This window comes from Salmo salar, chromosome ssa11 (genome assembly GCF_905237065.1).
Source record: "Salmo salar chromosome ssa11, Ssal_v3.1, whole genome shotgun sequence".
NCBI classification, from domain to species: domain Eukaryota; kingdom Metazoa; phylum Chordata; class Actinopteri; order Salmoniformes; family Salmonidae; genus Salmo; species Salmo salar.
This window is the reverse complement of record NC_059452.1, coordinates 25,030,732-25,050,370: the sequence shown is the minus strand read 5'-3', so window position 1 is coordinate 25,050,370 and position 19,639 is coordinate 25,030,732. Positions and strand designations below refer to the sequence as shown.

General features: G+C 42.2%; 1 protein-coding gene across 1 annotated transcript in view; it reads right to left on the bottom strand.

Moving 5' to 3' along the window:
- The window catches only part of LOC106562320 (diacylglycerol lipase-alpha-like), a 42,495-nt gene that overhangs the window by 11,671 nt on the left and 11,185 nt on the right, over nucleotides 1–19,639 (bottom strand). Inside the window, 15 exon segments of the mRNA XM_014127123.2 lie at nucleotides 518–590; nucleotides 680–748; nucleotides 2,272–2,414; nucleotides 2,762–2,842; nucleotides 3,123–3,200; nucleotides 4,744–4,827; nucleotides 5,520–5,670; nucleotides 6,076–6,200; nucleotides 6,304–6,381; nucleotides 6,537–6,671; nucleotides 6,816–6,903; nucleotides 7,178–7,316; nucleotides 7,535–7,636; nucleotides 9,570–9,781; nucleotides 9,979–10,080. Coding sequence (XP_013982598.1) covers nucleotides 518–590; nucleotides 680–748; nucleotides 2,272–2,414; nucleotides 2,762–2,842; nucleotides 3,123–3,200; nucleotides 4,744–4,827; nucleotides 5,520–5,670; nucleotides 6,076–6,200; nucleotides 6,304–6,381; nucleotides 6,537–6,671; nucleotides 6,816–6,903; nucleotides 7,178–7,316; nucleotides 7,535–7,636; nucleotides 9,570–9,781; nucleotides 9,979–10,073 — 1,653 coding nt within the window. The 5' untranslated portion in view covers nucleotides 10,074–10,080.

Below are 19,639 nucleotides of genomic sequence, written 5' to 3'. Positions count from 1 at the left end.
TACAGGTGAACATGGTACCTTCAGGCATTTGGAAATTGCTCCCAAGGATGAACCAGACTTGTGGAGGTCTACAATTTCTTTTCTGAGGTCTTGGCTGATTGCTTTTGATTTTCCCATGATGTCAAGCAAAGAGGCACTGAGTTTGAAGGTAGGCCTTGAAATACATCCACAGGTACACCTCCAATTGACTCAAATTATGTCAATTAGCCTATCAGAAGCTTCTAAAGCCACGACTTCATTTTCTGGAACTTTCCAAGCTGTTTAAAGGCACAGTCAACTTAGTGTATGTGAACTTCTGACCCACTGGAATTGCGAAACAGTGAATTATAAGTGAAATAATCTGTCTGTAAACAATTGTTGGAAAAATGACTTGTGTCATGCACAAAGTAGATGTCCTAACCGACTTGCCAAAACTATAGTTTGTTAACAAGAAATTTGTGGAGTGGTTGAAAAACAAGTTTTATTGACTCCAACCTAAGTGTATGTAAACTTCCGACTTCAATTGTACATGCGCTACCTTTGGCTTGTCGCTCTTCTGTAAGACTTCCAGCAGGTGGCGCCGAAACCCCTCCAACTGAGAGAGACCAATCCTATGAGAGACAAACAGGAGAGAAATGAGTCCAGCTGTACACCATCACAGATACTTGAAATAGGTGGGGTTTCTACATAGATGACATACCTTGGGACAAGGTCCTTTCCCAAAACGACAGAGGTGACAAACTCTTTGGAGTACTCCATGGCATCCTCACTGTAGAAACAAAACAATGAGAGTCAAATCAAATCAAATGTTATTGGTCACATACACATATTTAGCAAATGTTACTGCGGGTGTAGCGAAATGCTTGTCAGAGACACAAAAAGTGAAAGAGGATGTGGAAAAAAGGAAGAGAGGGTCATGTGTGTGAGTGTGATGTGTACTCTCTTTCCCTCCATCACCACAAACTGTTACTGCTGAATTTCCAACCAGATGTTTTCCACACACAAAAATCATGAGTCTGATCTCATTCCAACTGGATAAATAATTCAACGTCTCTCCACAGCAAGCGTCGATGTGTAGAGGAATCAAGGCCCGCGATGATATGCCCTTCGATAAAAAGCATCCAAGATATCGACATCGGTGTCATAAAAGGGATTGGGATCTAATCAATTCCCAATAGATGAGATCAGAGACAAATGGGCTAGATCACGAGGCATGACTGACAAATATGAAGAAGATCTCAGCACATAAAACACTGGTGTATACAGAGATGGTGCTTCTGAGTTCCCTGCTTTATGCTATAACCTAGAAACTGGAGGACTTGACAAAAGGCCTCTACCTCATTTGATCAGCACAGATCATCTAGAACCAGTTCTAACCTAAAATGACCTTCTCAGAACAGCACTGGACTCTGGCAGAGCACTGGAACATGTCATATGTTCACACAACCTCTTTCACCATGATTTACATTGCAAATCCAGTTTGAGGGGACTGGCTGCTTTATAGAGGTTATTTAGCTTTGCCACAAGGCAAAAAGAAACAAACCCCATAATAGAGCCTAATATCTCCTGAAAGACACAAGCCCCATAAGAGCCTAATATCTCCTGAAAGACACAAGCCCCATAAGAGCCTAATATCTCCTGAAAGACACAAGCCCCATAATAGAGCCTAATATCTCCTGAAAGACACAAGCCCCATAATAGAGCCTAATATCTCCTGAAAGACACAAGCCCCATAATAGAGCCTAATATCTCCTGAAAGACACAAGCCCCATAATAGAGCCTAATATCTCCTGAAAGTCACAAGCCCCATAATAGAGCCTAATATCTCCTGAAAGACACAAGCCCCATAATAGAGCCTAATATCTCCTGAAAGACACAAGCCCTATAATAGAGCCTAATATCTCCTGAAAGACACAAGCCCCATAATAGAGCCTAATATCTCCTGAAAGACACAAGCCCTATAATAGAGCCTAATATCTCCTGAAAGACACAAGCCCCATAATAGAGCCTAATATCTACTGAAAGAAACACATGGGCATGTTACACAGTGATCTTATGACTGTTGAAGGTGAGACGTTTCAGTGTGCGTGTTTAGTGTACTATCGGTAATTTAGTTCCCAATGCAATTCCAGCCTATACAAGCAATGGGATATGGGTCTGATGCAAAGTTCTTGATCTGAGTAGGTCTTGGTGCTTTCTGTCCTGTTGCAATAGCTACAAGTGGCTACAAGCAATGGGCCGAGCAACTACATCTACCATATAGTTTGATGACATGATGATGTCCATATTTACCTCAGAAGGCCACCTGGTGGAGAGTAGGAGTAGCACTGCAGTGTGGGGTACTGGGGACGGAGTAGGAAGGACAGGATGGCTGCTGTACCGGCACCAAGGGAGTGTCCAACTATCACCAGCCCGTAGTGCATGGTTCCCTTACCCTGAGAAAAACATTAGGTTTAGACTTGTACACACACACACGCTCCTAATGCTCTGTTCCCATGAAAGTGTAAGTTACGTAAACATGTATTACATTTCAACCAATAAACCCAAATCCTTTCTACACAGATTAGAATAATACTTGTATACACACACACACACACACACACACACACACACACATACATACACACACACACACCCTTCAACAAAATCTTATATTTCTTCTAATGCTCTGTTCCCATGAAAGTGTTAGTTAGGCAAACGTATTACATTTCAACTAATATACACAAATCCTTTCTACCACACTCCACACTGAGACAAATCCACATATTCATCACTCATGTACCAAATCTCTCCCAAAGGCTTGTGACAAGATCATTTCCTGCTCCAGTTTCTTCTTAATGTACTCTGCTGAGTAAACCATCCCCTGAGAGAGGAAGAGAGGAAGGGAGGGAATGGCAGAGAGAAGGAGAGGCAGACTGTTATATTCCATTCATCTTTGCTTCGCTTCAGCCTCTTAATTAAATAATTTTAATATCCACTCATTTTACATCTATGAATCACTCCACTTTTGAGAGGTGAAATGGCCCCTGCGCTTTGGGAGCATATTGGACCAATATCTCTTGGGGATGGTTTGTAAGAGGGTGAAGAGACACCCAAGGGAACCTCTGATGTGACTAGGTCTGGCTGGGTGAATGCATTCTGACCTTGTGGCCCAGCCAGTTTCCATGCTGCTCCTCCACTGGCAGACGCTCAGAGTCCCCTGTGAGATCAGTCAGTGCATCCTAACACAAAACACACATACGAGAGAGAGAGAGAGAGAGAAAGAAAAAAAAACATGTTATGATACTACTACATGCACTTAAAGAGATTCTCTGGTACTTTTGTAAACTTTTTAGCCACTAGTTCTGAAAGTAGCACTCACGAGCCAAAAGCGGTCCCTGAAAACTGCGTACTACTTCACGTGTGCAGATATGTGCACCATATCATTGCTCTCTGTCTCCCGGCAACCTCATTGGATTACACTGGGCAGGCTAGCTGTCACTCAGTGGCAGGCAGCCTAGCGGTTAGAGCGTTGGGACCGTAACCGAAAGGTTGCTTGTTCGAATCCCAGAGCTGGTAAAGTGGAAAAATCTGCTGTTCTGCCCTTGAGCAAGGCAGATGTCAATTAAGGCAGCCACACGGCACCTCTCTGATTCAGTTGTTGGGTTAAATGCAGAAGACACATTTTGGTTGAATGCATTCAGTTGTGCCACTGACCCATTCAAATGCAAGGGACTGTACTCATTGGCCAGAACTCGAATTGCTAGGGGGCTGGGCCACATTGTAGACCAATAGTTCCCTCAATAATGTAGAGCAAATGGCACGGCACACAAATGTAGAGCAAATGGCATGGCACAGCTTGAAGAAAACAGTCACTTTCAAACTAGGGATTTAGTGGCTAATTGAGGTAAAACAGTAATTCTGCTCATAGATGATGCATGTATGAACTACACATTGACACATATAGCCCAAAGTGGGAGGTTTCAAAAAAATACTTAGTTATATACTCTTAGTTGCCGGAGCATGTCTTTAAGTGGAGGAGGTGATAACAAAAGATGAAAGACAGAAAAGACAGTGTGTGGGTGTGTGAGAGAGACAGAGAGCGACAGAGAGAGCTCTATTTCCTCAAGTAAAGAAAAAACTATTTTGCTGTGAGAAAAATAACCGTGAGATTTTAAATAGATGGGTTGACACATATTCCAGGGGAGTTCTGAATACTGCAAGCAAGTGCAACACATTTTCTTCCTGCTCCAGTTAAATAAGTCTCCTATCCTTGGACACTAAGAAAAGTTACCTCAAAATGTATAAAGTACAGTGATTTTACAGTACTGGAGCAAAATTGAGCTCATAGAATGCTTAGCCAACAAGAGAGGTGGTGTGGGAGTTCAGTTGAAGATGGAGACTTCATGGGAATTTGATGTCATAGAACTGTGAGGAATTTAACTTCACTGAAAGTCATTGTACTGCATAACATTGTATTGTGCTCCATGATTGACTGACATGGACTCTGGTGACTATCTAGTCATTCACTTGAGAGTCATTGTCTGCATCCCAAATAGTACCTTTTGGCCTATATAGTGGACTGTGTAGGTTGTTAGTCTTTTTGGGAGGTGCCATCACCCTCTCTCTTTTTTTAAACACTACATGCACAAATTTTGACCAGAAGCTCTTGTCAAAAGTGTTGCAATATATAGGGAATAGATTGCCACTTGGGACACAACCATGGTAGTTAGATGACTCTCTGGTCAGTCACTTGTGAGTCATTGGTTTGTTACTGTGTCTTACTTTGGGGGACAGGGTTCCTCGAATGCTGATGACAACTTTCTTTTTCCCATGATCCACAGCCACAAAGAAAGGTGTCTCGTAAACCTATGAAGGGGAGAGAGAATAGTGAGAGGTAGCAGCTAAATCTAGTTATTTTAGTTACACACATCAATCAAAGGTATCGCAGATGAAACAGCCAAGGACTATAATGATGACTTCCATCATGGAGTGTCCTGGCCTAACTCCCTCTGTGATGCGAGTCTGCAGAGTCCAGACCCTCCACTCTTCTGCTAGCTAGCCTGCATGCTGTGGTTTAATGGATGGAAAGTCAGACTTGGCCCAGTTAACAGAGAAGTCTGCTTTACAAATCAGTCAGTGTGTTTTGAGAGCTCTCTTTCTCGCTACGGCAACTTCCCTCTGCAAACGGAAAATAATTAACAGGTGGAATATTTTGTATGTGATTGGGATAGTATTTGTCCAGTCAGCCACTTGGCAGTGTGATTTACTTCCCATGGTACATAGCAATATAAGGTGTTATATTACATATATTATTGAGGGAACTAAGTGCAATATATCATTGAGGAATCGTTTAGAGAAACAATTCCAAGGAGAATGATTCAGCAAATTGTTGACTGACAGACAATATGACAAATCATACACCTGTTCATCTGTACAGTGCAAATTGCTTCTAGTAACACTGCATGTTGTATCTTCTGTATTCTACTCATGCCAGGTAATTGTCCAGACTGACCCCTGACCTCTAAGTCTGTCAGCCTTCTGTTTGGTACTCTACTCACCGCGTCGTGCCAGGATGTGTAGACAACGTGGACCTGCTTCAGCTCTCTGTCCAGGAAGTGGCGGCGGATAGCCAGGACGTTACAGCCACAGCAGTTATCCTCCTCCACTGTCACTGTCTGGGACAGCCTAGAGCCAGACCCTGATGTACAGCTGAGAGAGAGATGGAGGGAGGGAGAGAGAGAGTAGTGGACAGACAAAGAGACGAGAGAGGAAAATGGAGAGAGGAAGAGAGAGAGCGAGATGGAGAGATTACTACAATAGGTCCTTAGATTGAGTGTGTGAGTCTAAAACACAAACATATATATCTGTGTGATTCAGTGTATTTAGGTCTTTGTATCACTAGTCAAGTGGTTAGTGCGTGGGTCAGTGTTTTGTCTGAACAGTGGAGTGGAACACGCTGTGTGTCAGTGCTCCATTGTTTACTCACTGTGTCAGAGAGCGGGGTCTGACCAGAGTGTTATTGTCCCAGTGGACTACCACTTTGTCAATACTGATGAATGTGAAATGTGAAACCGGTGTAAGTGCATGGGATGGGAGGGAGGCAGGCAGACTTACTGACAGGAGCTGGCCAGGCGGCACAGCCCACACGCAGGCTTCCTTATCAGGTACATGGGCCAGCCGTACGCTGCCAGGGCAAACAGCATGTAGTAACACACCTCCTTGTACATGCCCATCTCCGTCTGAGGGACACACACACACAATGTTAAAAATACATCCAACACAGAGACAGAGGCTACACCACTGCCTTAGATGTTCAATATAAATCCACAAACACACACTCACCGAGTTCTTAAGGTCCAGGTATTTGGTGTTGCGAGTTACAGGCATTCCAGATAAGAAGGCTAAAATGTCATTGTTGGCCTGAGGGAGAAAAACAACACAATTTCACACATTGGAATATACAGTACTAGTAAGACTATGTCAAACACAAACAGGCCCTCCAACTCTGTTAGCATTTTACCTAGCCCCCCCATCCCTCTCTCTCTCTCGCCATACTGGTCCCCATCCCCTGTTACCTGGTCCAGGATGGCACCTCTGTTGGACCTCTGTCTCTGGCGAAGCAGCACCAGGCCAGCTATGATGTCACTAGGCACAATGTCCAGATCTCTGAAGAACTCTGCAAACAGGCTGGCCACCTCGGAATACGCATCCTAACGGGAGAGGAGAGATAAAGGTTGAACCATGAATAACCACAAGAACAGATCCTAACCACAACCATTGCTTCTCACTGAATAGATTGTATCATACAGGAAGTTGGGTGATGGATAGAGAAACATTAATTCTATTTCCCTCACAGACTGTGTGTCCTGGGCTCGGGTGCAGCACATGAAGAACTTCAGTCTCCTGCTCCAGCTGCTGGCTTGGCCCTCCTCTAGCCTGTGTCTGAGGAAGTGAGGCACAGCAGGATGGTTACCTTAGTGTGCTGTGCTTGGTGTGGACAGAGTAGGGCAAAGAGGGTAGTAGTGTGTAGGGCAGATGGTAGTAGTGTGTAGGGAAGAGGGTACCAACCTGAGGGTGCAGGTGGTATACTCTGTAGAGATGGTAGTGTGTAGGGCAGAGGGTACCAACCTGAGGGTTTAGAGATGGTAGTGTGTAGGGCAGATCGTACCAACCTAAGGGTGTACAGACGGTAGTATGCAGGGAAGAGGGTACCAACCTGAGGGTGTAGGTGGTGAGGTTGCGTTGGCGTCGCCGGGTGGCTTTCAGTTTGACAAAGGTGCGTCCCGTGGGGTCAAAGGTACACATGAGGGTGAAGCACACGCTGAAGATCACCAGCCAATTGCACACCACAATCCCTGGGGGGGAGACAGGGTGGAGAAAGCATCGTTTTTATATATTGTGATCTTGATAACGAACCACGCAAATGTGTAAGAAAAGCAAAACATGCCCATGGGCATTTCTACTCCATTACTTTGTTTTACAAGTCCGTCCTTGTTCTCTTTGAAAAATACTCTAGTCTACAACATTCTTACTCCATTGATTGCTGCTCCCTCATACTCCCTCTCTAACTCACCCAAAGCAAGGTTCTTGGCAGTGACATCAGAGCACGGTTGGTAGTATTGGAAAAGCCAGGCGATCCCCACCACTGCATATACCAACTCCACCAACAAGATGGCTGAAAGAGAGAAAGCAGAGAGGGAAGTGAAACACAGGGAAACAACATTACTCAATATTGTGAAATTAGACAGGATATTCTGAGAACAGGTGGACGATACAGTGCCTTTGGAAAGTAAAAAATTAAAACAAATGCATAAAAAAATTAAAAACGAAATACCTAATTTACAGTTGAAGTCGGAAATTTACACACACTTAGGTTGAAGTCAACAAACTTGTTAACAAACTATAGTTTTGGCAAGAGGGTTAAGGACATCTACTTTGTGCATGACACAAGTAATCTTTCCAACAATTGTTAACAGACAGATTATTTCACTTATAATTCACAATTCCAATAGGTCAGAAGTTTACATACACTAAGTTGACTGTGCCTTTAAACAGCTTGGAAAATTCCAGAAAATGTCATGACTTTAGAAGCTTCTGATCGGCTAATTGACATAATTTGAGTCAATTGGAGGTGTACCTGTGGATGTATTTCAAGGCCTACCTTCAAACTCAGTGCCTCTTTGCTTGACATCATGGGAAAATCAAAAGCAATCAGCCAAGACCTCAGAAAAAAAATTGTGGACCTCCTGGAATTGTGATACAGTGAATTATAAGTGAAATAATCTGTGTGTAAACAATTGTTGGAAAAATTACTTGGGTCATGCACAAAGTAGATGCTTTCTCTCTCCACAAGTCTGGTTCAACCTTGGGAGCAATTTCCAAATGCCTGAAGGTACCACGTTCATCTGTAAAACACTATGGGACACTATGGGACTTTGTTGTCCTTAAGCCATTTTGCCACAACTTTGGAAGTATACTTGGGGTCATTGTCCATTTGGAAGACCCATTTGCGACCAAGCTTTAACTTTCTGACTGATGTCTTGTGATGTTGCTTCAATATATCCACATTTTCCTTTCTCATGATGCCATCTATTTTGTGAAGACACCAGTCCCTCCTGCAGCAAAGCACCCCCACAACATGATGCTGCCACCCCCGTGCTTCACTGTTGGGATGATGTTCTTCGGCTTGCAAGCCTCCCCCTATTTCCTCCAAACATAACGATGGTCATTATGACCAAACAGTTATATTTTTGTTTCATCAGAGCAGAGGACATTTCTCCAAAAAGTAAAAATCTTTGTCCCCATGTGCAGTTGCAAACCGTAGTCTGGCTTTTTAATGGCGGTTTTGGAGCAGTGGCTTCTTCCTTTCTGAGCGGCCTTTCAGGTTACGTCGATATAGGACTCGTTTTACTGTGGATATAGATACTTTTGTACCCGTTTCCTCCAGCATCTTCACAAAGTCCTTTGCTGTTGTTCTGGGATTGATTTGCACTTTTTGCACCAAAGTACGTTCAGCTCTAGGAGACAGAATGCGTCTCCTTCCTGAGCGGTATGATGGCTGCGTGGTCCCATGGTGTTTATACTTGCGTACTATTGTTTGTACAGATGAACGTGGTACCTTCAGGCATTTGGAAATTGCTCCCAAGGATGAACCAGACTTGTGGAGGTCTACAATTTTTTCTCCAGAGGTCTTGGCTGATTGCTGTTGATTTTCCCATGATATCAAGCAAAGAGCCACTGAGTTTGAAGGTAGGCCTTGAAATACATCCACAGGTACACCTCCAATTGACTCAAATTATGTAAATTAGCCTATCAGACGCTTCTAAAGCTATGACATTTTCTGGAATGTTCAAACCTGTTTAAAGGCACAGTCAACTTAGTGCATGTACATTTCTGACTCACTGGAATTGTGATACAGTGAATTATAAGTGAAATAATCTGTCTGTAAACAATTGTTGGAAAAATTACTTGTGTCATGCACAAAGTAGATGTCCTAACCGACTTGCCAAAACTATAGTTTGTTAACAAGACATCCAACCTCAGTGTATGTAAACTTCCGACTTCAACTGTATATAGTGTGTCTGTGATAACATGCTGGTGTGTCTTACCTAGTCGTATGTACATGACATACTGCACAGCTTCTCTGGGCTGTGTGTAGAGGATGCTGCCTCTCATACTCAGCCATATGATGGCGCTCTCACAGATCAGGCAGCTGACCAAGATACCCAGGTACCCCCGGCCATGGTCCACCAGGGTGACCGAGCAGGACTGGTCCGAGCCATAGGGCAGGCCGAACAGAACCACAGACAAAACCACCAGCCTTGCAGGGGAGTGGGAGAGAGGGGCATGGTCACACAGATGACACACACATGGTTCTGACAACATTTTTTTTTGGGGGGGGTAAGTATTCCATCTCATATACAGCTTCATACTTTTAGCTTGGTGTGGGGACCCCTGACCACAGACAGACACAGGAACATACACTCACAGAGAGAAACATACAAACGCAGTACTCACCAGACGCAGTGCAGTAGAAAGAGGAAGAGGGCGGGCAGCACTAGGTCATCACTGCCAACTGACCAGCGCCGCCGAAACATCACCATACCAGGCATCACTGCCCTGTGAGGGAGAGAGGAAGAAAACAGCACATTACGACACAAATCTTTACAACCTCGAACAAAAGAGTGCTTAAAATAGTGGTTTAACACACACCCTTGGCTTTAACAAATCCTGCCCACAGTACCCAGCATCGCTGCCCTGAGGAAGAGACGACGAGAAATAAAAACAGTGTCCACATCATGGTGTGATCAAAAGGCCGGACCTTCTTTCCCCACTGACCAGCTTTCATAATAGCCAAGACTTCCTCAAAGCTCTGCAGCATAAGTCAGACTACAGCAGAACTACCAGTACGCTCTGTTTCTCCTCACAATTGAAGCTCTCCAGATGGAAAGAGAGGTGAAATGGAAATATGGAGGGAGAGAGAGTGTGAGAGGGAGGGAGACAGTGGGGTAATGGCTAAAATAGTTTGTGGACAATGTGGACCAGGTAATGAGTGAGGATGTGAGAGAGGACTTGTTTTGATGGGTCTGTTTGTTACCATATGCTCTGGCAACGTGAACATCGCTTTCATTCTTCCCTTCCCTTTATCCAAAAGGGCAGTCGAAAACAAGTCAAAAGTGCCTTAGGCCTAGATTGAACTGAAGTAAAAGAGAGGGAGAGCGTGAGGGATCTGGAGAGGTGGCTAGCCTTAGCCTGTAGTGGTATACTGTTAGCATATTTGGTCAAAACAGAAGCAAAGCCCACTGTCACAAAACACATGGGTAGCAGATGGTTAAAACCGTGTAAGGAACGCCTAGTGTGACTGTGTGCCAAGTTTGTGACTCTCATTTTATAGAGAATTTAACTATAGCGTGGGGGCAGGGATCCTAAAACTGGATAAAGTCGGCAACTACATATTCAATGATTTTCAAGACAACCATGTCTAGTGTATGCTTCAATAAAGGCTGACTAAACACAGTGTGACAGGTCTATATGGTCTCACTACAGATTAGGACAACATTACTGCTCTGCCACCCCGGTCGCCGGCTGCCACATGGCTTCCTGTGGGTGTGACTCACATTATAGAGAAGAGGGAAGGAGGAGGGGAATGAGAGAAGAGGGAAAAAAAGGAATGAGAGCGTAAACCCCTTGTCATTTAGGCCAAAACAAAATTAGACTAATGAAATATAGCAGGTCCCACAATGCAGAAGGCCTCTCCTCCACCACTTGAGACAGTTACGTCAACATTCCAAACCTGACCCTCCTTTCCTCCAGGCCGTGTTTTATAGCCTAGATACAGGTTGCAGTCCCCATGGGGATCTTACCAGTGGAACACACTACCACTTTAAATTGGATAGGCTATATGAACAGGATCAGTGAAGCAGCACACACTCTCACATACCAATAAGCCAATGTGTTTTATTGAATCTGATTAGGCCTAGATTTAGAAAAGTCTGGGACAGGTATTGACAGAGGAGATGGCTCCCGGGTGGCGCAGCAGTCTAAGGCACTGCATCTCAGTGCTAGAGGTGTCACTACAGACACCCTGATTCGAATCCAGGCTGTATCACAACAGGATGTGATTGGGAGTCCCATAGGGCGGAGCACAATTGGCCCAGCATCGTCTGGGTTTGGCCGGTGTAGGCCGTCATTGTAAATAAAAAAGATTTCTTAACTGACTTGCCTAGTTAAATAAAGATTAAATAAAAATAAAATACAATTGTAGGGAGAAGACGAGTTTCTGTTCTCAAACCCCTAACTGTCTCTTTGTCTTTCAGAAAATATAATAGGTTATATATTAACATTGGTCCCTTCAGCTTGCCTTTTAGGGCAATGGCTCCCAGGACCTTTGACAAAGAGAGTATGGATTTAATGGCAGTCGTAGAGTAAACAGTTTTCCTTTGCCAACTGGTAGGCTATTCTAGGAACCATAAATGTAACTGTATGACACTCAACATAAATCCACAATAACCAGGTCATAGAAACTGTATGGAATACAGCCATACAGTATAATCCATTTGGGATAAATTCCTTTGATGATAAACACAAGCTGATCCATACCGCTTGGTTTGGCTGTACTCCATTAGTGCTCATACAGACAACACCCAGCTCATCTCACAGTCATATCCACTGTCCAACTCCAAGCCCTCCCATATGGCAGTGACCTCCCCAGAGCCCACCCAAGCAGAGTTTTGCCGTCCAGTCGGGATTGTGACGTCTGCTGAAATGGGTTTTTCTACTGTAGGTTCAAAACGAGAAGACATCATACTCATCGGTGCATGTCTTAAACCCACAGGCCATCGCATGTGCTTCGCATAGGGCATCCATCACCCTAGAGTAGGGTTTGTTAAACTATGGGTCATGACACAAAGTGGGCCCTGGGCATGTGAGAGGTGGGTCGCGAGTTATGAGAATACATCTATAAATCCCCCACTATTTCTTCATAATTTGGGTCACGGAAGTACAGTCCATTTCTCATTTGGGTCCCGAGCTGAAAAAGTTTAAGAACCCCTACCCTAGAGATGTGCAAAAGACGCTGGGTAAACATTTATCAAAAACACTTAGGTCGGTAGAACTGGGGTTCCGTTGAATTGGAAACACTTTCAAAAGTTTTCTTTTGTGGTGTAACATGAAGAAAGAATTGAGAAATATTGTAGGGATATAATTTTTTTCAACAGACTCAGCATCAACCACATGGCAGGAAAGCTAAGCGATACTAAGAGACTCGGTGAGACTAAGAGATCAGTCATAAAGACCTCAAAGAAGAACATTTTAGGAATGTGGATGGCACCTTCAGCTTGGAAACGAAGAGACCATATTAAGCTGTTAGAAATTTCCCCAAACCAGTTGAAGAGAGAACATACAGTACCAGTCAAAGGTTTGGACACACCTACTCGTTCAAGGGTTCTTTATTTGTACTATTTTCTACATTGTAGAATAATAGTGAAGACATCAAAACTATGAAATAACACACAAGGAATCATGTAGTTTAACACAAAAAGTGTTAAACAAATCAAAATATATTTGATATATTTGAGATTCTTCAAAGTAGCCACCCTTTGCCATGATGACAGCTTTGCACACTCTTGGCATTATCTCAACCAGCTTCATGAGGTAATTACTTGGAATGCATTTCAATTAACAGGTGTGCCTTGTTAACCTGTTTAGGATAGGGGGCAGTATTTTCACGGCCGGATAAAAAAAACGTACCCGATTTAATCTGGTTATTACTCCTGCCCAGAAACTAGAATATGCATATAATTATTTGATTTGGATAGAAAACACCCTAAAGTTTCTAAAACTGTTTGAATGGTGTCTGTGAGTATAACAGAACTCATATGGCAGGCCAAAACCTGAGAAGATTCCATACAGGAAGTGCCCTCTCTGACCATTTCTTGGCCTTCTATAACCTCTTTATCGAAAATAGAGGATCTCTGCTGTAACGTGACATTTTCTAAGGCTCCCATTGGCTCTCAGAAGGCGCCAGAACGGGGAATGATGACTCTGCAGTCCCTGGGCGAAAAACAGTAGGGCTTTTGGAAAGTGGTCCTTCTGAGAACAATGACACGGGTGCGCGCGTGCATGTGAAGACTCCATTTTCTATTTTCAGTGTTTGAACGAAAACAAGGTCTCCCGGTCGGAATATTATCGCTATTTTACGAGAAAAATCGCATAAAAATTGATTTTAAACAGTGTTTGACATGCTTCGAAGTACAGTAATGGAATATTTGGAATTTTTTGGTCACGATACACGCCGGCGCGTCACCCTTCGGATAGTGTCTTGAACGCAAGAACAAAACGCAGCTATTTGGATAACACTATGGATTATTTGGAACCAAAACAACATTGGGTGTTGAAGTAGAAGTCCTGGGAGTGCATTCTGACGAAGAACAGCAAAGGTAATCCAATTTTTCTTATAGTAAATCTGAGTTTGGTGAGTGCCAAACTTGGTGGGTGTCAAAATAGCTAGCCGTGATATCTACTCAGAATATTGCAAAATGTGCTTTCACCGAAAAGCTATTTTAAAATCGGACACCGCGATTGCATAAAGGAGTTCTGTATCAATAACTCTTAAAATAATTGTTGTTTTTTGTGAACGTTTATCGTGAGTAATTTAGTAAATTCACTGGAAGTTTTCGGTGGGTATGCTAGTTCTGAACGTCACATGCTAATGTAAAAAGATGGTTTTTGATATAAATATGAACTTGATTGAACAAAACATGCATGTATTGTATAACATAATGTCCTAGGAGTGTCATCTGATGAAGATCAAAGGTTAGTGCTGCATTTAGCTGTGGTTTTGGTTTTTGTGGCACTATATGCTAGCTTGAAAAATGGGTGTGTGATTATTTCTGGCTGGGTACTCTCCTGACATAATCTAATGTTTTGCTGTCGTTGTAAAGCCTTTTTGAAATCGGACAATGTGGTTAGATAAAGTAGAGTCTTGTCTTTAAAATGGTGTAAAATAGTCATATGTTTGAAAAATTTACGTTTTTGGATTTCTGAGGTGTTTGTAATTCGCGCCACGCTCTATCATTGGATATTGGCGAGGCGTTCCGCTAGCGGCACATCTAGATGTAATTAAGATAATTTGTGGAATTTCTTTCCTTCTTAATGTGTTTGAGCCAATCAGTTGTGATGTGACAAGATAGGGGTGGTATACAGAAGATAGCCCTATTTGGTAAAAGACCAAGTCCATATTATGGCAAGAACAGCTCAAATAAGCAAAAGAGAAACAATAGTCCATTACATTTCTTTATTGTGCCCCTTGGGGGAAATGTAGTATCGCATATGGGGTTTCAGGCAAGACAGTTCTCTCCATTATGTCAACTGTGAGTCATAGAATCTCTCACTACTACAATATATTCTAATTTGTATATCTGTGAATCCAACTAACATGTGTTTTGTGGAATGTGTGTATGACAAGTCCCTGCATGTGAGAAATGTTTTGTTCCCCACACAGCACACTCCAAGAGAAACCTCTTCAGTGTAGTGCTTTGTCTGTCCAGTGACGTCACTCAAAACCCTTTCCTATATTAAAATGTATACACACACAAAAGTTTGGGGTCACTTAGAAATGTCCTTGTTTTTGAAAGAAAAGCAATTTTTTTGTCCATTAAAATAACATCAAATTGATCAGAAATACAGTGTAGACATTGTTAATGTTGTAAATGACTATTGTAGCTGGAAACGGCTGATTTTCAATGAAATATCTTCATAGGCGTAGAGAGGCCCATTATCAGCAACCATCACTCCTGTGTTCCAATGGCACGTTGTGTTAGCTAATCCAAGTTTGTCATTTTAAAAAGGATGATTAAAGAAGCAATATAACTGGCCTTCTTTAGACTAGTTGAGTATCTTAAGCGTCAGCATTTGTGGGTTTGATTACACGCTCAAAATGGCCAGAAACAAAGATATTTCTTCTGAAACTCAATTCAAGGGGCTTTATTGGCATGGGAGACATATGTTAACGTTGCCAAAGCAAATGAAGTAGATAATATACAAAAGTGAAATAAACAAATAAAAATGAACAGTAAACATTACACTCCCAGAAGTTCCAAAAGAATAAAGACATTACAAAAATGTCATATGATGCATATATACAGTGTTGTAACGATGTACAAATGGTTAAAGTACAAAAGGGAAAATAAATAAACATAAATATGAGTTGTATTTACAATGGTGTTTGTTCTTCACTGGTTGACCTTTTCTGGTGGTAACGGGTCACAAATCTTGCACACCGCGGTATTTCACCCAGTAGATATGGTTGTTTATCAAAATCGGGTTTGTTTTCGAATTCTTTGTGGATATGTGTAATCTGAGGGAAATATGTCTCTAATATGGTAATACATTGGGCAGGAGGTTAGGAAGTGCAGCTCAGTTTCCACCTAATTTTGTGGGCAGTGTGCACATAGTCGGTCTTCTCTTGAGCCAGATCTGCCTACGGTGGCCTTTCTCAATAGCAAGGCTCTGCTCACTGAGTCTGTACATAGTCAAAGCTTTCCTTAAGTTTGGGTCAATCACAGTGGTCAGGTATTCTGCCACTGTGTACTCTCTGTTTAGGGCCAAAAAGCATTCAAGTTTGCTCTGTTTTTTTGTTAATTCTTTCCAATGTGTCAAGTAATTATCTTTTTGTTTCCTCATGATTTGGTTGGGTCTAATTGTGTTGCTGTCCTGGGGCTCTGTGGGGTGTATTTGTGAACAGAGCCCCAGGACCAGCTTGCTTAGGGGACTCTTCTCCAGGTTCATCTCTGTAGATGATGGCTTTGTTATGAAGGTTTGGGAATCGCTTCCTTTAAGGTGGTTGTAGAATTTAACGGCTCTTTTCTGGATTTTGATCATTAGCGGGTATCGGCATAATTCTATTCTGCATACATTATTTGGTGTTCTACGTTGTACACAGAGGATATTTTTGCAGGATTCTGCATGCAGAGTCTCAATTTGGGGTTTGTCCCATTTTGTGAATTCTTGATTGGTGAGTGGACCCCAGACCTCACAACCATAAAGGGCAATGGGTTCTATAACTGATTCAAGTATTTTTAGCCAGATCCTAATTGGTATGTCAAATTTTATGTTCCTTTTGATGGCATTGAATGCCCTTCTTGCCTTGTCTCTCAGATCGTTCACAGCTTTGTGGAAGTTACCTGTGGCACTGATGTTTAGGCCAAGGTATGTATAGTTTTTTTGTGTGCTCAAAGGAAACAGTGTCTAGATGTAATTTGTATTTGTGGTCCTGGCGACTGGACCTTTTTTGGAACACCCTTATTTTGGTCTTACTGAGATTTACTGTCAGGGCCCAGGTCTGACAGAATCTGTGCAGAAGCTCTAGGTGCTGCTGTAGGCCCTTTTTTTAAATCAACAAAGCATGAAAAGACTTTGCCTTTGTTTTGGTTTGTTTGTTTGTCAATTAGTGCGCAGGGTGAATATGTGGTCTGTCGTACAATGATTTGGTAAAAAGCCAATTTGACGTTTGCTCAGTACATTGTTTTCACTGAGGAAATGTACGAGTCTGCCGTTAATGATAATGCAGAGGATTTTTCCAAGGTTGACGCATATCCCACGGTAGTTATTGGGGTCAAATTTGTCTCCACCTTTGTGGATGATGGGTGATCAGTCCTTGGTTCCAAATATTGGGGAAGATGCCAGAGCTAAGGATGATGTTAAAGAGTTTGAGTATAGCCAGTTGGAATTTGTTGTTATATTTTATCATTTCATTGAGGATACCATCAACACCACAGGCGTTTTTGGGTTGGAGGGTTTGTATTTTGTCCTGTAGTTCATTGAAAGAAATTGGAGAATCCATTGGGTTCTGGTAGTCTTTAATAGTTGATTCTAAGATTTGTTTTTGATCATGCATTTGTTTTTGCTGTTTGTTAGAGCAAAAAAGATTGGAGTAGTGGTTTACACACATATCTCCATTTTGGATAGATAATTCTTTGTGTTGTTGTTTGTTTAGTGTTTTCCAATTTTCCCAGAAGTGGTTAGTCTAGGAATTCTTCAATTACATTGAAGATTTCTGATGTGCTGTTCCTTCTATTTCCGTAGTGCATTTCTGTTTTAGTGATTCACCATAGTGAAGGCGTAGAATCAGGTTTTCCGGGTCTATGTTTTTGGTTAGACAGGTTTCTCAATTTCTTTTAGGTTTTTGCATTCTTCATCAAACCATTTGTCATTGCTGTTCACTTTCTTCAGTATTCTGTTTGAGATTTTTAGATTTGATAGGGAAGCTGAGAGGTTAAATATACTCTTAATATTTTCTACTGCCAAGTTTACACCTTCACTATTACAGTGGAACATTTTGTCCAGGAAGTTGTCTAAAAGGGATTGAATTTGTTGTTGCCCAATTGTTTTTTGGTAGGTTTCCAAACTACATTCCTGCCATCTATAGCATTTCTTAATATTACTCAGATCCTTTGGCTTTGATGCCTCATGCTTGAGCATTGCTCTGTTCAAGTAGACTGTGATTTTGCTGTGGTCTGATAGGGGTGTCAGTTGGTTGACTGAACGCTCTGAGAGACACTGGGTTGAGGTCAGTGACAAAATAGTCTACAGTACTACTGCCAAGAGATGAGCTATAGGTGTACTTACCCTAGGAGTCCCCTCGAAGCCAACCATTGACTATGTACTGTACATAACCAACGTGCGACAGAGCTGCAGGAGTTGTGACCATTTTTTTTTGGTTATGTTGTCATAGTTGTGCCTAGGGGGGCATATGGGGGAGGGAATGCTGTCACCTCCAGGCAGGTGTTTGTCCCCCTGTGTGCTGAGGGTGTCAGGTTCTTGTCCGGTTCTGGCATTTAGGTCACCACAGACTAGTACATGTCCCTGGGCCTGGAAATGATTAATTTCCCCCTCCAAGATGGAGAAGCGATCTTCATTAAAGTATGGGGATTCTAGTGTGTGTGTGTGTGGGGGGGGGGGGCATAGGTAGATACCAACTATTGGAGGACCAAAAAAAGCCGATACCGATTAATCGGCCGATTTTTATATATAAAAATAATGACAATTACAACAATACTGAATGAACACTTTTATTTTTACTTAATATAATCCATAAATAAAATCAATTTAGTTTCAAATAAAAAATGAAACGTGTTCAATTTGGTTTAAATAATGCAAAAACAAAGTGTTGGAGAAGAATGTAAAAGTGCAATATGTGCCATGTAAAAAAGCTAACGTTTAAGTTCCTTGCTCAGAACATGAGAACATATGAAAGCTGGTGGTTCCTTTTAACTATGAGTCTTCAATATTCCCAGGTAAGAAGTTTTAGGTTGTAGTTATTATAGGACTATTTCTCTCTATACCATTTGTATTTCATATATCTTTGACTATTGGGATGTTCTTATAGGCACTTTAGTATTGCCAGTGTAACAGTATAGCTTCCGTCCCTCTCCTCGCCCCTACCTGGGCTGGAACCAGGAACACATCAACAACAGCCACCCTCGAAGCATCGTTAACCATCGCTCCACAAAAGCCGCGGCCCTTGCAGAGCAAGGGGAACAACTACTCCAAGTCTCAGAGCGAGTGACGTCACCGATTGAAACGCTATTAGCACGCACCCTGCTAACTAGCTAGCCATTTCACATGGGTTACACCAGCCTAATCTCGGGAGTTGATAGGCTTGAAGTCATAAACAGCTCAATGCTTGAAGCTACTGGCAAACGCACGAAGGTGCTGTTTGAATATATGTTTACGAGGTTGCTTCTGCCTACCACCCCTCAGTCAGACTGCTATATCAAATATAAAATCATAGACTTAATTATAACATAATAACACACAGAAATACAAGCCTTAGGTCATTAATATGGTAAAATCTGGAAACTATCATTTCGAAAAACAAAACGTTTATTCTTTCAGTGAAATACGGAACCGTTCCGTATTTTATCTAACGGGTGGCATCCCTAAGTCGAAATATTGCTGTTATATTGCACAACCTTCAATGTTATGTCATAATTATGAACAATTCTGGCAAATTAATTACGGTCTTTGTTAGGAATAAATGGTCTTCACACAGTTCGCAATGAGCCAGTCAGCCCAAACTGCTGCATATACCCTGACTGCTTGCACGGAACGCAAGAGAAGTGACACAATTTCCCTAGTTAAAAGAAATTCATGTTAGCAGGCAATATTAACTAAATAT